Source organism: Scyliorhinus canicula, chromosome 7 (assembly GCF_902713615.1).
Source record: "Scyliorhinus canicula chromosome 7, sScyCan1.1, whole genome shotgun sequence".
Taxonomy (NCBI): Eukaryota; Metazoa; Chordata; class Chondrichthyes; order Carcharhiniformes; family Scyliorhinidae; genus Scyliorhinus; species Scyliorhinus canicula.
The window spans coordinates 190,756,300-190,776,685 of NC_052152.1; the positions used below are offsets into that span (position 1 = coordinate 190,756,300).

The following is a 20,386-nucleotide window of genomic DNA, read 5'->3' on the forward strand; positions in this document are numbered from 1 at the left end:
AGTATCACCTCTGGGTGTCTTAACTGCCCGTCGGTCGTGTCCTATCCTAAGTGTTCATTAGCTGTATGTCTGCATGTCTTGATATCTCTGGTGCTCCCTCTAGTGTTTATTTAGTTGTAGTGTATTTACCTTAACCCCTTGTGTATTTACAGTGATGCATATCACCACATCCCCCCTTTTTTCGTGTTACATATTTTCTGTACAATGTTAAAAGAAAATTGAACAAAATAGGTAGATAAGTGATGACATGTACAAATCATGATGACAGTGAGGATTATACAATACCAAATAATATTTATGAGTCCAAAGTTTATGAATTGGTACGGTCAAGTGGCTTTCTTCTTTTATTGATGACGTGGCGATGTTGATATTGTCATTGCTTTGTGAATGCCGTCAGTGTCCCTGTGCAGAAGGAACCAAGAAGTCGTCAGGATGTGTGCAAATGGTCAAAGCACTTCATTGTCTGATTTGGACTCTTTTTTTTCTATGCCTGTGGTGGTGATGCAGTATATCAGCTGCCTTTATAGCTGGTCTGTTTGTTCGTAGTGGAGCAAACTTGAATCGGTGAGATTTGCTGTCATGCCATGGTAACAACCGTATCTGAGCAACCAGCAGCAGACAACTGCCAGTGTTAGGAGCTGTGCTGTCACAGTGTCCTGCATTTGCAGAGTTGTACCATGTCGTACCAGTTGTTGTTCCAGCGTCGTTGTTTGTGTCGTGCTTGTTGTTGACGTTGGTGCCTTTGGTACGCTTCTTGTTGTTGTCTTTGTTGTTGTTTTCGTAGGTTTTGTTGTTGTGTTTGTTGTGCTCAGTGACCACACCGAGTGGAGAATTCGAGTCCTTCACAAAGTTACTTGTGTCAGTGTCCTTTGTGGTATCTGCTGTTTCATTGAGCGTGCCGTCTCTGATTCCTCGGCGCTCCCCGTCTGGGGTCATGTCCGGTTCACGAGAATTATCTTTGGCTTGTCGATGCTCCCCATCTGGAGTCCTTTCTGGTTCACCTGAATCAGCTTTGGTTTCTTGACACTCCCCGTCCGGAGTCATTTCAGGTTCACTTGAATCATCTGAGGTGTCACTTGAATCATCTGAGGTGTCTTGATGCTCCCCGTCTGGACTCAAAACGTTCAGGAATGCATTTCCTTGTGGAGAGGCTCGAGTGGTTCAGGTTTGAATTAACGTGGTGTCACTGGAGTCACTAGTAGCCTCACTTTGATTGTCGAGTGCCTCTGTACATACTAGCTGAGATCTGTCAGTCTCGCTGAGATGTCGGACATCTTGTATGGGAATTGTAAAGCCTTTGTCACTTGTCACACATACAGTGGGTAAACCTTCAGTGTCTTCTTGTCGGTTAGATGAGCTGGGTAGACTGTCAGAGTCTTCTTCTGGTGGCTCAAATAATCTGGGTAGACTGTCATAGCCTTTTTGTTGTTCACGTGAGCTTGGTAGACTTTCATAGACGTCTTGCTGTGCACTTGAGCGTGGCAGACTTGCATCATCTGCTGCTGGTTGCTCAGATAAGGTTGCTAGACCTTCATGGTCTTGTTCATGCAAGGATTGTGCTCTGGAGTATTGCATTGCTTCCATCGTGGAAGTCTTTCTGTGTTCTCTGTGTGGAGACGTGCAGTGGTCTCGCGGTGGATTCTGTCATCGCTTTCTCTGCAGAGTCAGGGACTCTTCATGGTGCGTGGACCACTCTCTGTGTGGAGTCGGGGACTCTTCGTGATGCATGGACCACTCTCTGTGTGGAGTCGGGGACTCTGCGTTGTGCGTGGAGCACTGTTCGTGGTGTGTGGACCACTGGTGTGACATCAGGCCGCTCTCTCTGAGCTTGTACCGCTCTCTGACTCTTGGTGTCAGGCCGCAGCAGAATCTTGTATTTCTGGGTTAGGATGTCGTCCATGCTGGGCTGACGATCCTCAAATCCGAAGAACTTGTCCATGACTGTGTCGGATTCTTCACTGTACAATACATCTCGTTGCGGTTCGGATTTGGTACTGAGGTCGCCACGTCCAATGATGAAATCATCTTCCGAGTCATAGTCTTTAAGGACCATATCATCACTTTTTGTGTCGGGGCTGTCATTGTGCTCACAATGTCCAAAGAAGTAATCAACGTCTGAGTCGTAGTCTTCAAGGACTAAATCATCTCTTAGGGTGGTGCTAACTGCTTGTTGCAGGGTTCTGCGGAGGTTACTTTCAGCTACTGGTTGAAGTTCAGGCATTGTGCTGTCGTTCCAGGTGAAAGAATTGTGTTTTACGGCTTAAATTTGTTTTTTCTTATTTTCGGGCATTTCCCCTTTAAGTGGGCGTGGTCCGGGGCCTCTGACGTCATGATGCTTGTGACATAGAGCGTAGGAATGGATTGTGCATGCGCAAATTGCTGTTCCTTTACTTTGTGCTCTTTGCGCAACTGCGCATGCGCGTTTCTCGCGCATACAAACAGACCTTCCTTTTCTGTGCGCACTTTGCGCAGCTGCGCATGCACAAAACACTGTTCTGCCGTTTCTCACCTTCTGGGGAACAGCGGCATGTGCGACTCCTTTCTCAAGATGGCTGCCAATCAAAACTGCCGTTTTCTGTATTTGCAGGCCTACCTTCGCCTCGTGGTGAGTATTGGCGCCTCTTTTATCGTTCTCTCTTGTGTTTTCCTCGCAGTATTCCTCAAACCTGTCCAGGACTGTCTAGAAGTCTCTCTTGTCTTGCCCTTTTGAGTACTTGAAGGTCTTGAAGATTTCTGCTGCACTTGCACCCACAATAGTGAGCAGAAACTTTATTTTCTCTGCATCCGCCACACCATCGGACGCTACCAGGTAGATCTCAAATCTCTGCTTGAATGCATGCCAGTTTGCACTGAGATTGCCGTGGTACCTGAACTGCTGTGGAACCGGAATCTCGATCATCTTGCCTGGGTGCTGTTGCTGGTAGTAACGGATCTTGAGTTGAACTATATAGATTCAACAGGGCACTCCTGGAACCATGTTGTGTTATGCTTCTTCATGTAGCATAAGCTGCTTCCTTGATGTTTGCTCTGACAAAGGAAGGTTCAGACTTGGAGATAGGTTTAACACATTTATTGAACAGTTAACAATTCTCCTACTTGAGTTCGACTCTCCTGCTAACCTTGCTATAGTAACTCAGTCTAACTAACCAGTCTGCTCTAATCCATACGATGGGTGTGATGCTTCTGATCTGCCCCTGTGTCGCCTGTGGAAAGAGAAGAAGAGCATGTGTGCCCTGTCCTTTTATATGGGTTGCCCCCTTGTGGTATTGTCACCTCTGGGTGTCTTGACTGCCCATTGGTCGTGTCCTATCCTAAGTGTTTATTAGCTGTATGTCTGCATGTCATGATGTCTCTGGTGCTCCCTCTCGTGTTTACTTAGTTGTAGTGTATATACATTACCCCCTTGTGTATTTACAGTGATACATATCACCACAGTGCCAGTGATTATTAATCCATTAACCTTTGGAAAGGACACCTGGGACATTGTTAAAGCTCACCAGTGTTACCTGTCCTGTGAGACCTGCCTCATTGAGGTTGTCGTTCTTGAAATAGTCTGTTGTAACCCTCCCGAGAGTCACGGGGTGTGGACTGTGAGGTTCCCCGTGACCTTGCAGGATTATGAGTTTCCCCTTAAGGGGAGCCCAGCGGACATAAAAACCCCAACCCAGATGTGGGGCGGCGCGGGGGGACCCTTCGGGGAGTGGAATTGTCGAGTTCTGTGTTATTAAACCTGTTGTTTTGCCCCCATCATTGCTTCCTTGTGGTCACTCTGTCTGGTTTCAACATGGTCTAACCCAGGGGTGGGCAAACTTTTCCGTGCAAGGGCCACATTCAGAAATTCACAATTTTAAAGGGCTGCATAGTATTAATAGTCCCGGTTGTAACCAATTAGCGTGCGGCATATACCTCAGCGCTTCCCCCGGCGGCATCCTGCCTTTAGCCCTCTTTATCTCTACTTTTCAAAAATGGCGCTTCACCCGGTTATGATTCTGGGTGCCTCATATAGAACATAGAACAGTACAGCACAGAACAGGCCCTTCGGCCCTCGATGTTGTGCCAAGCAATGATCACCCTACTCAAGTCAACGTATCCACCCTATACCAGTAACCCAACAGCCCCCCACATTAACCTTATATTAAAAAAATTTAAAAAAAAAAAAATTTTTTTTTTTATGACTTGATCTTGGTGGGCCGCATAAAGACCTTTGGCGGGCTGCATGCGGCCCGCGGGCCATAGCTTGCCCACCCCTGGTCTAACCCTTCTGACCCCTGAAATGTGCGACCAGCAACACTGTGTGTGCTATATTTAATGTACACTGAATATTGTGCATTTCTGGCGATTAGCATGGCAGTGATGAAAGATAGTTGTACTGCAGATATTGCAATGACTGTGCTTTCAAGTGTCCCATTTGTTCCTTTCAAAGATGGGGCTAGCAGTGGCAGGCAGAGAAGGGCCTTTTTGCCATTTCTTTAACACAAATCTCTGTGGATCCTCGCAATGGAAGAAAAATACCTCAAAGAAGCCACCAATTTGCTACATTGGTGTCAATGATTAGAGACAAACATTTAGAGCAGTTGGAATTTTATGCAATTCCTATGTGGTTCTGATTGTAGTTTTAATTCAACACCAATTCAAGTTACTGACTTCCATTATCTTCTAATTCACATTCGTCTCTAGATAAGATTCTGTATTTTTAATAGATTATGAGGGGAATCTGGCAGTTCTACTTAACTGAAGTAAGAGAAGAGTCCAACATCACAAGGGATCAGTGAATTCAGCCTCTAAACACAACATGACCTAAATTGTGCTCAGACACCTAACTTTGACCTGTACCTTTTGTGAACACAATGGAAAACGTCAGCCATTATGTGGCTTAGTTTTCCCATCTTGTTGAAAATTCAATGAGTTTATATTAATAATTACTCATTTTCATGTGTTTGAGTAGCAAATTCCTTTCAACTCCCTTTGTATTTGACCTTCTCATATTTACATGTTGCTCAGTCCATGAAATACCCCTCAGTGTGAGTGATATTGCTCAGTCACTTCCCTCATTCTGGTCACAATTGTAAGCAACTCTTTAATTTTCGAATTCGAAGCCTCGTTTTCAAGTCTCTCCATGGCCTCGTCCCTCCTGCATCCCCACAACTCTTTGAGTATCCTGCGACTTCCTGGGCAACCCAGATTTCTAATCACTCCACCGTTGGTGACCACCTTCAGCTGACACCGTCGTAAACCCTTGGACTTCCTCCCTGAACTCTTCTTCCTGGCATTCCTCTACAACATGACTATGACTAAGCTTTTGGTCATTTGACCTAATACCTCCTTTTGTGGCTCAGTGTTACGTTCAGCGCTGCCAGCTAGCACGGATTTTCCGTATTTCATATGGAAAATCTGCTTGAATACTCGTTTAGCACACTGGGCTAAATCGCTGGCTTTGAAAGCAGACTAAGGCGGGCCAGCAGCACGGTTCGATTCCCGTACCAGCCTCCCCGAACAGGCGCTGGAATGTGGTGACTAGGGGCTTTTCACAGTAACTTCGTTTGAAGCCTACTTGTGACAATAAGCGATTTTCATTTCATTTTTTCATTTCAATATGATTTCTCGCTTTGAAATACGAAATCTGTTGCTGCCCTCAGATAAATCCCACACACCGTACACAAGGAGAGTAATTTAAGCAAGAGGAGGAATTTTTTTAGGGGGAAGAAAAAAATATTAAAAGGGAGCTCCCTTTTTGGGCTGGCTTTGTGTTTATGTGTGTGTCTGTGTGTGTGTGTGTGTGGGAGGGGGGGGGGGGGGGCTGATTGACAAGTGAATCCATTCCTCCCTGAACGTTTCGCTATTCAGCAGCGACTGCTTTCCTTGGCGACGGCTGGCTGCTGCTGGAAGACGGAGGGCCCCGCGCGGAGGTCCAGCATTCTCATCCCCCCCCCCCCACCCACCGTGCACTCTACAGAGCATGCGTGTGATCCTTCGCGAGGTCTCGCGTCCAAGTGGCAATACAAACCTTTATTGGGAATTTAAAACTCACATTGAGGGTCGACTACACAATCACACGTGTAGACTATCTACATCATCGAAGGCCTGTACAGCATTGAAAATTGTATGTTGTGATGTGATGCAATTTTAAAATGTTTGGTAATTGTTAGGAAGGTAGCCTTTGGTTCTATTGTGCTCTCTGGGAATCAGGAATCTATCCATAATCATTTAAAAACTCATAAATGTGTAATTTAAACCCTGCTGCACTGTTCTCTGTGCAGTATTATGGAATTTTTAATGATTAGATTTACTGAATGTTTGAAACTTAATTTGAAAGCACCCACTCATGATGTACATCTATGTAACAGCATTAGAATAACATTTTTCGGGCAGCAAGGTGGCGCAGTGGTTAGCATTGCCGTGGTCCTAGGTTCGATCCTGGCTCTGGGTCACTGTCCGTGTGGAGTTTGCTCATTCTCCCTGTGTCTGTGTGCGTTTCGCCCCCACAACCCAAAGATGTGCAAGGTGGGTGAATTGACCACACTAAATTGCCCCTTAATTGGAAAAATTAAGTACTCTAAATTTATATTAAAACAAAGAATCACATTTTTCATTTGTGTTTTAGATTAGTACTTTTTCTTTGAAATTGAAATACCGATTTTACTGCCAAAATGCTGATTTCTGGTATCTGGAATACTGATTGCTGGTAGAAAAGGCCAGCAGCTCAGCAAATTTTGTTTTTAAAACCTCTTGTTTGGGATGCTTTATTGTGTGAAATATGCTATATAAATACAAATTCTTGTTCATTCTATCCAATAGTACTTTACGTAACCTTTCCAAAGGCCCTTAAAGAAAGATTTAAATTTTTTTTAGCGTACCCCATTATTTTTATTTTTCAATTAAGGGGCAATTTAGCGTGGCCAATCCACCTAACCAGCATATCTTTGGGTTGTGGGGGTGAAACCCACGCAGACACAGGGAGAGTGTGCAAACTCCACACGGACAGTGACCCAGGGCCTGGATTTGTATCCGGGTCCTCAGCGCTGTAGTCCCAGTGCTAACCACTGTGCTACGTGTCGCCCCCTTAAAGAAGCATGATGACCCGATTCAAGGTATTGAATTGTGTGCAGCTGGTGGCCATTAAGTGGGGATTTGCTAGCGGGTAGGAACAGGTAGAAACTGTGGTGGTTGGGTTTCGAAGCCTATGTTTGCAATATGTATTTCTGTTAATTAAATTGTGTAAAGATTGGTTCCATTTCTATCCTTTATTAATCAGTGACTATCTGTTTAATGCTTTCGGTGAGATCTGATGGTCAACACTTTCTAAATGTTTGCATTATATTTCAGGCCAGCTTTCGCATGTGCTATTGCTGTCATCGACAGTTGCACTTCTCGGAGGACTGATTTTTGGATATGAATTGGGAATCATCTCCGGTGTTTTGCTGCAGCTCAAGGAAGTCTTCAGTCTTAGCTGCTGGCAGCAAGAAATACTGGTCAGCTCCCTTCTAATTGGGGCTTTCTTTGCCTCGTTGGTTGGAGGGATAGCCATTGATTATTATGGGCGAAGAAATTCAATCATTCTTAGTGCAGTATTGATTTGTGTTGGAAGTGGCATTCTCTTACTGTCCTCCTCATTCACACTGCTAGTTAGTGGGCGAATGACGGTTGGATTTGCCATGTCCATTTCTTCCACAGCCTGTTGCATATATGTTTCTGAAATGGTGAGCCCCGGTCATAGAGGCAGGTTGGTGTCTCTTTACGAAGTTGGGATCACATTTGGCATCTTGAGTGCCTACGCGTTCAATTATGCTTGGTCGGACGTAAGCAATGGATGGAAATACATGTTTGGTTTGGTCATTGGCCCAGCGGCTTTTCAGGCTGTCGGCGTTCTCCTCCTGCCGTCAGTACAGAGGGTCAAAAACCAAGGTGATGATTCACAGAAAGTTCTGTTACAATTACAGAATGGAGAGCACGACAATCCTGACTCGGAAGATGTCAACTCAGCTCAAGGAACCGACCGACAGTACAGTTTCTTCGATTTATTTCGTTCCAGAGACAACATGAGGGCCAGATTTCTGGTGGCACTGGGTTTAGTGCTGTCACAGCAACTCACTGGCCAGCCCAATGTGCTGTACTATGCCTCGACCATCTTTAGGTCAGTGGGATTTCAGAGCAATGCTTCAGCAGTACTGGCTTCAGTAGGACTGGGAACGGTCAAAGTCATCACCACCCTAGTAGCCATGATGTGCACCGATAAAGTTGGAAGACGAACACTGCTAATTGGCGGCTGCATTGTAATGTCCCTGTCGGTCACTGTGATCGCTTTCTCGAGCCAGAATGTTACCGTGGGCTCCCACACCAGCTGCAGAGCCAAATCCCAGGTTAACGGATCAAATCAGATGTTAAATTCCAGCACAACTTCCTCCGAACCAATTCTTTGGAAATCCAATCCAACATTCACCAATGAATATTCACACAACGTGAGTCGAACTTTAGCTTTATTTGGCCAGGACAAACGTCATCTAACCTTCGAAGTGGGAGTGAACAGCAGCTTGTCCAGTGAGCAGATAAATCATTCCCTCAATGCTATGGACTCTTTAAATAATATGCACATTTTGGGTGAAGGCTTCCATTCAAAGAAAACAAGGAACCACCTGACCCAAACTTCAGTAAGCTCCACTCAAACCTCCAAACACTTGACTTTAGATTGGATTACACTGTTTAGTATGATGGTCTTTGTTAGTGCTTATTCAATTGGGTTTGGTCCAAGTAAGTACAATACTATTTCTACTTTTTCGATAGTTGTAAGCTGGTGTTGTTAAATTGCAGAATAAATATATGTATAACTTGTTGAAAATGATGGACCAGAGAGGGGTTTGGCAGTCATACACACCAGAAAATATAGAATCCTGCACTATCAAAATGTTTAAAGGACATCAGCTGAGATGAACGCAATCAAATTGCAGTCTCATAGTATATTATGGGTGGCAGAGCGGTTAGCACTGCTGCCTCACAGCTCCAGGGTCCCAGGTTAAATTCTGGCCTCGGGTGACCGCGTGTGGAGTTTGTACATTCTCCCCGTGTCTGCATGGGTTTCCTCCGTGGGTTTCATCCCACAGTCCAAAGATGTGCAGGTTTGGTGGATTGGCCATGCTAAATTGCCCCGTAGTGTCCAAAAGTTTACAGTAAGAAGTCTTACAACACCAGGTTAAAGTCCAACAGGTTTGTTTCAAATCACTAGCTTTCGGAGCACTTCCTCACCTGAGTAAGACTTCTTACTGTGCTCACCCCAGTCCAACGCCGGTATCTCCACATCATGGCTCCCATCCAAAAGATTAGATGGTGTTATTAGGTTACGGGTATACGGTGAAGGTGTGAGCTTATAAAGCAAATTACTGCGGATGCTGGAATCTGAAATGAAAGAGAAAATGCTGGAAAATCTCAGCAGGTCTGGCAGCATCTGTAGGGAGAGAAAAGAGCTAATGTTTCGAGTCCGATGACTCTTTGTCAAAGCTAACAGACAAAGAAAGTGGGAAATATTTATGCTGCGGAGTGAGAATGAAAGATGAGTCATAGCCACAGAAACCCAGGGAAACCGAGGTGTTAAATGGCCACAGAAACCAAGGGGAAGGAGTGCTAATGGCAGGGCCCAGAGAGAACAAAAGATGTGAAAGGCCAAACAACAGAGAAACTAACATCAGAGGGTGAGCTGTAGATGTGGGGGGAGGGGAAGGCGGAAGCAAAGAGGAGAAAGGGTAAGGAAAGGTGGATAAGATGGGGGGGGAGGTTTAATATATATGAAGAAAGACAAGAAAGAAAGAAATGGTAAAAGACAGTTAAAATGAAATGGGATGAAAATAAATGGGTCGAGGTTGGGTAGAGCTAATCATCTGAAGTTGTTGAATTCGATGTTGAGACCGGAAGGCTGTAGCGTGCCTAGCTGGAAGATGAAATGTTGTTCCTCCAGTTTGCGTTGAGCTTCACTGGAACATTGCAGCAGGCCAAGGACAGATATGTGGGCATATCTTTTGTTAAAATGGCAAGCAACGGGAAGGTCAGGGTCCTGAATGTGCACAGACCGAAGATGCTCAGCAAAGCAATCACCCAGTCTGCGTTTGGTCTCTCCGATATAGAGGAGACCACATTGGGAGCAGCGAATGCAGTAGACCAAATTGGAAGAGATGCAAGTGAAACGCTGCTTAACCTGGAATGAGTGCTTTGGGCCTGGGATGTTAAGCGTGGAAGAGGTAAAGGGGCAGGTGTTACACCTGCTGCGATTGCATGGGAAGGTACCATGGGTGATGGGAGAGGTACTGGGTATGGTGGAGGAGTGGACTAGATTATCTCTGAGGGAACGGTCTCTGCAGAATGCTTTCAGAGGGAGTGGAGGGAAGTTGTGTTTGGTGGTGGCTTAAGTGGGACGCTCATCCGAAGGGCCGTTTCAGACTCGATGGGCTGAATGGCCTCCTTCTACACTGTAAATTCTATGATCAGTGCTGACCTGTAGGAATAGTTGAGGCTGAGAACTTGTTACTGACATGACTGCATGACTGGGTTGAAATATCTATTATCAGAAACTAAATAAAAAAAATATATAAATTTAGAGTAGCCAATTATTTTTCTTTTCCAATTAAGGGGCAATTTAGCGTGGCCAATCCACCTAACCAGCATATCTTTGGGTTGTGGGGTGAAACCCATGCAGGCATGGGGAGAATGTACAAACTCCACACGGACAGTGACCCAGGGCCGGGATTCGAACCCGGGTCCTCAGCGCCGCAGTCCCAGTGCTAACCACTGCGTCACATGCCGCCCCTTGAAACTAAATTAACATATTAATTAACCAGATTCCTTTTTTTTTCCTGTAATGTGTTTTGTCTTGGGTTAGGGATCTCAATGAGGTTACTTTAAGGTTTGCCTCTTACGAGTGTTACCATAAGGGCAGCGCGTTGGCGCCGTGGTAGCACTGCAGTCTCACGGCGCTGAGGTCCCAGGTTCGATCCCAGCTCTGGGTCACTGTCCTTATGGAGTTTGTACATTTTCCCCGTGTTTGCGTGGGTTTCACCCCCACAACCCAAAGATGTGCAAGGTAGGTGGATTGAACACGCTAAATTGCCCCTTAATTGGAAAAATGAATTGGGTACTCTAAATTTATATTTAAAAAAATGAATGCTACCATAGACTGGTATCCATTAAAACCATTCTTGTTTATTTATAGATGACGTACATCTCTGTACTCTACACAAGGTTGTACTTCTGCTTCTCGCCAGATCTCCGTCTCTTAGTCATGCAACTTTGCATTATAGTTACATCTGTATTCGGTGCCCCTGATGTTAACCCTTTGTTCTACATCTCGCTCCCAAGTCTTTATCCCAACTATATACATCCTCCACTGTCTTCCCCCAGAGTCTTAGACTTCACAGAGTTCGTCTTGGTGCCTTAAAAAACCTCCCTGATCTTGTCTGGGTTAATTTTGTTGTTGAGGGCAAACTGCACTCTCTCGTTACTTGTCTTCCACGGGCCATTGTTTCGGGTTCCTTGTCTCCATCCATATCTAAATAATAAGTCCAAGGCTCCATTGATTTCCTTCCCAATGATATCAAGGCTCATTGGTTTATTCTGATATTTGCCTGGTCCATCTGAATAAGATCTTGGCTGTGGAGCTCTTTCTATTTAAGTGCCTTGTTCCTGTTGGTCTCGCATCCACACTCCCACCTCAGGTTGTGGCACTTTCAAATTGCATGCTCAGTGCCTAAAGTTGAAATTACAAGCTTGAATGAATCATTGTTGCTCCTCACACTTCCTAAATTTCTCATGATCACCTGAGGTAATGTTATACATAGATACATAGAATTTACAGTGCAGAAGGAGGCCATTCGGCCCACCGAGTCTGCACCGGCTCTTGGAAAGAGCACCCTACCCAAGGTCAACACCTCCACCCTATCCCCATAACCCAGTAACCCCACCCAACACTAAGGGCAATTTTGGACACTAAGGGCAATTTAGCACGGCCAATCCACCTAACCTGCACATCTTTGGACTGTGGGAGGAAACCGGAGCACCCGGAGGAAACCCACGCACACACGGGGAGGATGTGCAGACTCCGCACAGACAGTGACCCAAGCCGGAATTGAACCTGGGACCCTGGAGCTGTGAAGCGGTTGTGCTAACCACAATGCTACCGTGCTGCCCCAAACAAAACTTTTAAACAAACAAAGTTTATTCTACAAATTCAGTTAACATTTTATAAACATACACAGTAGGCATTTTTATCAGCTACAAACATAAATACCCCACACAGCTACAGTTTTCTCTATATATATATATATATAACCCTTAATAACTTCCCTTTCAACTGTCTCAATTTGACAACATCATCCAATACCAGAAAACCCCTTTTAACAAAACAGTAGCTTTGAAGTATTTCCAGAAAACAGTTATGTTGCAGTGTTTGTTGTAGAGTTGGAGGTGGTGTTTACAGTCGTCTTCTCATCAATAGTTCCAAAGCGAGGACCAGTTTTAAACAGTGTGGTTCTGTAGCTAGGAAGGTCGAAGTTGTTCTTTTGCATCAATTCTTTGTTAGAACTGTTGCTCCTCTCTACAGGAGGGAGGAAGGGGGCTTGGTCTGGAAAGGGAGCAGTCCGGGAGGGAGGGATGGGGCTCAGTTCGGGAAGGGGGTCAGTGGTGGAGGGGCCGAGGTGTGTCGGGCCGGACCCGGTGGGGGCTGGGTCCCATGGCGGGTCGCATTGTGCGGGGTGTTCCATGCAAGGTTGGATCCGGGTGTTTAAATGGTTATCTGAAGTTATTTTTTCTTTTGAGCTCTTTTGGAGTAACTATTAGGGTAAAACTGGCAGAACCATTCGAAGTTAGTGATTTAAATCGCTTCGGTCTGATGGTTCCCAGCCCAGGGCCATTGTCCAGAGGAAGTTAGCTCTTCTGGGAGTGGGAACTTCCTAGAGGGATCCTCCAGCGCATCATTGGTGTAACCCCCTAAATGCAACGCCGGGGAACCAGACGTTATGGGTCAAGGTATGCGGTTTTATTGTGGCTCTGTCATTTTTGGATTTTTTTTGGTTTTGCTGTTATTTCTTCCTTTCTGTGAACTATGGGGACTTTGGATCTACAGACGATTTAAAATGTTCAAATTCTCTGAATTGTGGCATGCAGCTCCCCCTGCTGGGCACTCTTCCCACTTGTGTCAGGTTTTCCTGCCACACCGAGAGCATGTCAAAACGACGGTTCGAAGAGTCATGAGAGTTTTACAGCACAGAAAGAGGCCCTTCAGCCCATCTTGTCTGTGTCTGCCATTAAACACCTATCTACTCTAAGTCTGCCATTAAACACCAACCTACTCTAATCCCATTTTCCAGCACTGGCTCCGTAGCCTTGTACGCAATAGTGTTTCAAGTGCTCATCTAAATGCTTCTTGAATGTTGTGAGGGTTCCCGCCTCTATCACCCTCTCAGGCCGTGAGTTCCAGATTCCCACCACCCTCTGGGTGTAAAGGTATTTCCTCAAATCCCCTCTGAATCTCCTACCTTTGGGACACTTTTTCCTAATGTGACAGGCTTTTGCTTCACTATGCTTTCCCTTATCTGTCTGACGTATTGAATGGCTTTGTTCATTTTCTCTATAAATAACCGTTCTGTTTAGCTTCCTCTGGTTGATCTGTCACACTATTTGTACTGCCCTGCGTGAGAAGCGTCTTCCCTGATTTGCAAAGGATCTAAGACCCTAACCACAATGTGATCACATAGTGCCACAGTGTTGCACTGTTGCTTCACAGTGCCATGACCACAAATTTGATTCCAGTCTTGGGCGATTGTCTATGTGGAGATCGCGCACTCTCCCCGTGTCTGCATGGGTTTCCACCGGGTGCTCCGGTTTCCTCTTGCAGCCCAAAGATGTGCAGGTTAGGTGGATTTGTCACGCTAAAATTGTCCCTTTGTGTCCAAAGATGCGCAGGTTGGATGGGGTTACGGGAATAGGGTGGGCAGTGGGCCTAAGTAGGGTGCTCTTTCAGAGGGTTGGTGCAAACTCGATGGTCCGAATGGCCTCTTTCTGCACTGTAGGGATCTGTGGGTTCTATTCCAAAGTTGCAATTCTCCACGAATCTGTACAGGTTATTTATAAATGAGCCCATGGATTCATCTTGTATTTACCTCCCCCTGTTAAATTTAATTTCCTCAAATGTTGTCTCAAGTACCAAGCAAATGCCTCGAGGACCTCTTCATATGAGCTCCAAACCTCATCAGATAATCTGTTATGGCCCCTACTTCATAGAGTAAAGTACTGTCCTGATCCCTCTGATCCTTCTTCTGAAAACCTGAAGTTGTTTTGTATCTGGAGAATCTCTACCTCCAGTTGGCCCAGTGTTGAGCTTGTTGTGAGCCTTCAGTGCTTTGAAATGGTTCCGGGATCTGCAAAGCCGACTCCACCCTTTCCCAAAGCTCTGCATCTATTGCTTAAAGGTTCACAGACCGTTTGATTGTAATATGTACTCCCTGCTGTCTGAACTTTGGGTCTGCTTGCATCTTCACGAAGCTCTGTTCTCACGTGGGTCTTCAATCTTTTTTCCGAGGGTTCGTAGGTCTTTCATGTCAGCAGTCTTTTCCTGAGCTTTTCTGGCCGTTTATGCTCTGCCCGTCTTGTTTCACCTTGGGCTTGCCTGTTACTCGAAGAATGCTACCACAGACTATATATGTAAAAGCCATTCTTGTTTATTTCCAGTTCTACCTACATCTGTGTACTCTCTATGAATTTGTACTTTTGTTTCCCATCATGAGATCTTAGTCTCTTAGTCATGTGACATTGTGTCATAGTAACATCAGTAGTTACGTCTATCAGGTGCTCCTGTTATTTTAACTCTTTGCGCTACTGTTGTGGGCCAGGGTTTAGAGAACACCAAAGTATATCATGCAGTTCACCTGACCTACAACTGTTCATTAATTTTGGTTATGAGGAGCACAAGGGCCTACTTTACAGGTGTTATTCAACAGAGGCCTTGGCACTTTTAAACAAATGAAGTTTATTCTACAAATTCAGTTAACATTTTATAAACATACACAGTAGGCATTTTTATCAGCTACAAACATAAATACCCCACACAGCTACAGTTCTCTCTCTCTATATATGTATAACCTTTAATAACTTCCCTTTCAACTGTCTCAATTTGACAACATCATCCAATACCAGAAAACCCCTTTTAACAAAACAGTAGGTTTGAAGTATTTCCAGAAAACAGTTATCACTTTTAAATTATCAAGTGATCTGGACACCTTTTAACATAGAGAGAGAGAGAGAGAGGAGAAGCCTTCTTTGTCTGAATGCAGCTTACAATCTGTAAAACAAAAGTAAACTCAGAATCACAGCCAGCTCCCAGCCCCACCCACACAATGTAGAGTACCCAATTAATTTTTTCCAATTAAGGGGCAATTTAGCATGTTCAATCCACCTACCCTGCACATCTTTGGGTTGTGGGGGCGAAACCCACGCCAACACAGGGAGAATGTGCAAACTCCACACAGACAGTGACCCAGAGCCGGGATCGAACCTGAGACCTCGGCGCTGTGAGACTGCAGGGCTAACCCACTGCGTCACTGTGCTGCCTGACAATACATTTCTTAAAGCGACACTCCCATGACACTGCATATTGAAGCTTTTTTGAAACACGTACATTTAGAAACAGTTTTTGATAACTGTAACAATTCCAGGAGGAGCAGAGCGAAAGGCCAAACCAATTTATTTTTAACTGATAATAAAGCCACCACAGCGGCACATGAAACAAAGGTCCCAGCCCAGGACTATCAGGAACTGCTGCTCCGGGGGCTACATTTAAAAGCCCCGCTAATGAGCCCCAGCTGGACAGCTCAATGCCCACTCACACGGGAACCCATTTTCCACAAAGCCCATGGGGAGATCAATCAGTGATTTCCCCCATGGTCCTTGTGAGCGTTTTCACTCTAACCACTGGAAATCTCAAAGCACTTTACACACAATGAATAACTTTTGATGTATTGATGCTGCATTAATAGTGGAAGCACAGCAGCTAGTTCATGCACAGCAAGCTCTGACAAGCAACAATGAGATAATGACCAGATAATCTGTTTTTGTGAAGTTGATTGAGGGATAAATCTTCACCGGGATCACTCCCTTGCTCCTCTTTAAAACGGTGCCACAGGATCTTTTCAGTCCACTTGAGAGGACAGACAGGGCCATAGTTTAACATTCCTTCTGAAATGCAACAAGGGTTTGGTGAGGGTGGTGGTGGGTGTGGAAAGGAGTGATTGTTGGGTGAGGTTGGATTGGATTGGATTTGTTTATTGTCGCATGTACCGAGGTCCAGTGAAAAGCACTTTTTTTGTGAGCAGCTCAAACAGTTCATTCAGTTCATGAAAAGAAAATATAAAGAAAATACATAATAGGGCAACATAAGGTACACAGTGTAAATACCGTAGTGGGTCGGGTGGAGCATACAATAGTGTAGTATTAATCCGGTCAGTCCATAAGAGGGTGGTTTAGGAGTCTGGGAACAGCAGGGAAGAAGCTGTTTTTGAATCTCTTTGTTCATGTTCTCAGACTTTTGTATCTCCTGCCCGATGGAAGAAGTTGGAAGAGTGAGTAAGCTGGGTGGGAGGGGTCTTTAATTATGCTGCCCGCTTTCCCAAGGCAGCGGGAGGTGTAGATAGAGGCAGGTTTGTGTGATGGACTGGGCTGTGTTCACGACTCTCTGAAGTTTCTTGCGGTCTTGGGCCGAGCAGTTGCCATACCAGGCTGTGATGCAGCCAGATAGGATGCTTTCTATGGTACATCTGTAAAAGTTGGTAAGAGTTAATGTGGACATGCCGAATTTCCTTAGTTTCCTGAGGAAGTTATGGCGCTAATGTGCTTTCTTGGTGGTAGCGTCGACATGGGTGGACACGGACAGATTTTTGGTGATGTGCACACCTAGGAATTTGAAACTGTCAACCATCTCCACCTCGACCCCATGGATGCAGACAGGGATGTGTATGATACGTTCCTTCCTGAAGTCAATGATCAGCTCTTTAGTTTTGCTGGCACTGAGGGATAGATAGTTGCCGTTGCACCACTCCATTAGGTTCTCTATCTCTCTCCTGTATTCTGACTCATCATTGTTTGAGATCCGACCCACTACGGTCGTGTCGTCAGCAAACCTATAGATGGAGCTGGAACCAAATTTTGCCACGCAGTCGTGTGTGTACAGGGAGTAGAGTAGGGGGCTAAGTACGCAGCCTTGCGGGGCCCCGGTATTGAGGACTATTGTGGAGGTGGTGTTATTTATTCTTGCTGATTGTGGTCTGTGGGTCAGAAAGTTGGGGATCCAGTTGCAAAGTGAGGAGCTAAGTCCTAGGTTTTGGAGCTTTGATATGAGCTTGGCTGGGATTATGGTGTTGAAGTCAATAAATAGGAGTCTGATGTAGGAGTCCTTGTTGTCGAGGTGTTCCAGGGATGAGTGTAGGGCCAGGGATATAGCGTCTGCTGTGGACTGGTTGCGGCGGTATGCGAGTTTCTCTGCTCTGGTCCGGTTGGGCAGAGTCCCTCACATCTAGGTTGTTAATATCTCTATAATACATCTGCCAAACAACTCATTAAGTAAAAATAATTCTTAAAGTGTCTCAGAAAAAACCCTATACCATCAGAGTGAGTCGAGAAGGAGAAGAACACTTGAGACCCCAAACAAACTATAAGTGTATTTGCTTCAATCTGTCTTTTCTGTTTCCTCATGGTCTGAGCTATCTGTGATGGAATCTACACAAGGCTACAGCAGCTGTGACAGTATCACAAACCTGACAGAAATTGCTCTAATATTACAGTGACCTGGTTGGTTCTGAGCGAGATATTCCCTGCTGGAATTAGAGGGCGAGCATTTGCATTCTCCAGCAGCTTCAACTGGGCGGCGAATATAATTGTCACTGTCACGTTCCTGGATGTAATTGGTGAGTAAGAGAATACTTGGGCTTGTCTTTGGCCGTATGCCAGAATATCTCCAAAGATTTTATGCAGCATTAATAACTAATTTTGGAGTGCAGTGACTGCTGCTACCTCGGTAAATACCACAATATTCTGTAACAGCAAATTTCCACAGAAAGGAAACGCAAATGGCCAGTCATTTTGGCTGAGGGAGGAATGCTGGACCCCGGGTAATGTCCCATTCTTTGAAATTAGCATATTGTCCCACAGAAATCAGCAGTTTTATCCATTGAGAATATGCATATTTCTTTCCATGTATTTTAGTATTCAAAGATATGATTTGCTCAAATTTGTTCCAGGCCCCACCATCTCCAGCTTCCTGACCTTCCTTCCATCATAAAGTTAGAAGTGTTCACTGTCATTCACAACTCCTCAGATACCGAAGCAGTCCATGTCCAAACGTAGCAAGACCTGGACAAAATCCAGGCCTGGGCTGGCAAGTGAAAAGTAACATCTAAGCCAGAGAAGTGGGCTCCTGTGGGCAGCACAGTAGCACAGTGGGCAGCACGGTAGCACAGTGGGCGGCACGGTAGCACAGTGGCTAGCACCATCGCTTCACAGCTCCAGGGTCTCAGGTTCAATTCCCGGCTTGGGTCACTGTCTGTGCGGAGTCTGCACGCTTTCCTCGTGTCTGTGGGGGTTCCCCCTGGGAGCTCTGTTTCCTTCCACAGTCCAAAGACGTGCAGGTTAGGTGGATTGGATATGCTAAATTGCTCTTGGTGTCCAAAGGGGTTGGGTGGGTTGCTGGGTTATGGGTATGGGGTGGAGGTGTTGGCTTAAGTGGGGTGCTCTTTCCAAGGTCCGGTGCAGACTCGATGTGCCGAATGGCCTCCTTCTGCACTGTTAATTCTATGTCTAAGTGCCAGGCAATGACCATCTCCAACAAGAGAGAACCTAACCATCATCACTTGACATTCAATGGCATTACCATTGCTGAATCTCTCACTCTCAACATCCTGGGGTTACCATTGGCCAGAAACTGAACCGGATTAGTATTAATACTGTGGCTGCAAAAGCAGGTCAGAGGCTGGGAATCCTGTGGCAAGTATCTCACCTCTTGACTCCCCAAAGCGTGTCCACCATCTACAAGGCACATGGGAACACCACCACTTGTAAGTTCCCCTTCAAGTCATTCATGATCCTGACTTAAAAATATATCGCCGCAGTTCCACTATCGCTGGTTCAGAATCCTAGAACTCCTTCCCTGACAGCATTCTGGGTGTAACAACAACACATGGGCTGCAACAGTTCAAGAAGGCAGCTCACCATCTTCTCAAGAGCATTTACAGATGGGCAATAAACGCTGGCCTCGTCAGTGATGCCTACTTATCGGGAATGAATAAAATTATATTGCTGTCAGAGAACCAAGGCCGATTGGGAATGGGAGGCAAACATAGCCTGGATGTTTGTTATTTTCAAAGAGAAATATGATAAGTGCCCAATGATGGCACAGAATTGATGTGGTGGCGCCCCAACCTGTTCATGACAAGAGTTGCCTTGTCTGTGTGAAGAAAGAAAAAGAAAAGGAATTTTCTGGTGAAGTGCCTAAATATTTGTTTTGTGTGATAGTCGAGTGACACCAGGAGAAAGCTATTATTGCAGGTAAGTAACTCAAGAGGGAACCTGTATGCTGGGTGGGGGCCAATATTAACATTGAAAAACCCCACGCCTGAAAATGAACATTATCTTACTCTTTGTTCAGAAACAATTGGACTCTTTGGGACATTCCTATTCTATGGAGTGGTGGGATTGGCTTCAGTTGCTTTTATATGTCTTTACCTGCCTGAGACCAAGGGACAATCACTGGAAGAGATCGACAGACAGTTCTCTGCCAGAAGGTAAATCTGTTCTTCAAGTTTTTTTAAAACGGAAGGCTTTAAAAAAATGCTACATGCAGTTGTTATATTAATTGAACTGGTTTGCAACTTGCAGGGAGTGTGTGATTCAAGAACAAGCGTCAAGCATGTCTTGTTTGTGCATTCACTGATACATAATACATTGCTGCAGAACACCTGCTTACTATGAATGCAGTTCCTGCAGGGGCCTTCTCTCTGTGTGGCATCCTCTTTGTCCAAGGGTTACTGATCATGGCTCATGCTGTGGCATTACTGTTGGACAAGGCAGGTCCCAATAATTACTTCAGTCAGTGTACAGATTGAACCCATGCTGTTGATATTTTCCCCAGTATCTGACCAACTGAGCTAACTGACCCTTCAGTCTGGGTTAAAGCTGTATTATCAAATCGTCCGGAACACAATCCTCAATCCTGGAGGACAATATTTTGGCCAGCAGTTTGGCGTCCACATTCAATAGGGATATCGGCCTGTAGGACATACACAGCTCCGGGTTCTTGTCCCGCTTCAGAATCAGTGAAATTGTGGCTTGTGACATCGCCGGGGGCAGCACCCCTCTTTCCCTTGCC

General features: G+C 45.3%; 1 protein-coding gene across 1 annotated transcript in view; it reads left to right on the forward strand.

The window, feature by feature from the left end:
* slc2a10 (solute carrier family 2 member 10) overlaps window positions 1–20,386 on the forward strand; it is a 51,935-nt gene that overhangs the window by 27,203 nt on the left and 4,346 nt on the right. The window contains exons 3-5 of the mRNA XM_038803555.1: window positions 7,324–8,745; window positions 17,808–17,930; window positions 19,667–19,802. Of these exons, the coding sequence (XP_038659483.1) occupies window positions 7,324–8,745; window positions 17,808–17,930; window positions 19,667–19,802 (1,681 nt within the window). The remainder of the gene's footprint in view (window positions 1–7,323; window positions 8,746–17,807; window positions 17,931–19,666; window positions 19,803–20,386) is intronic.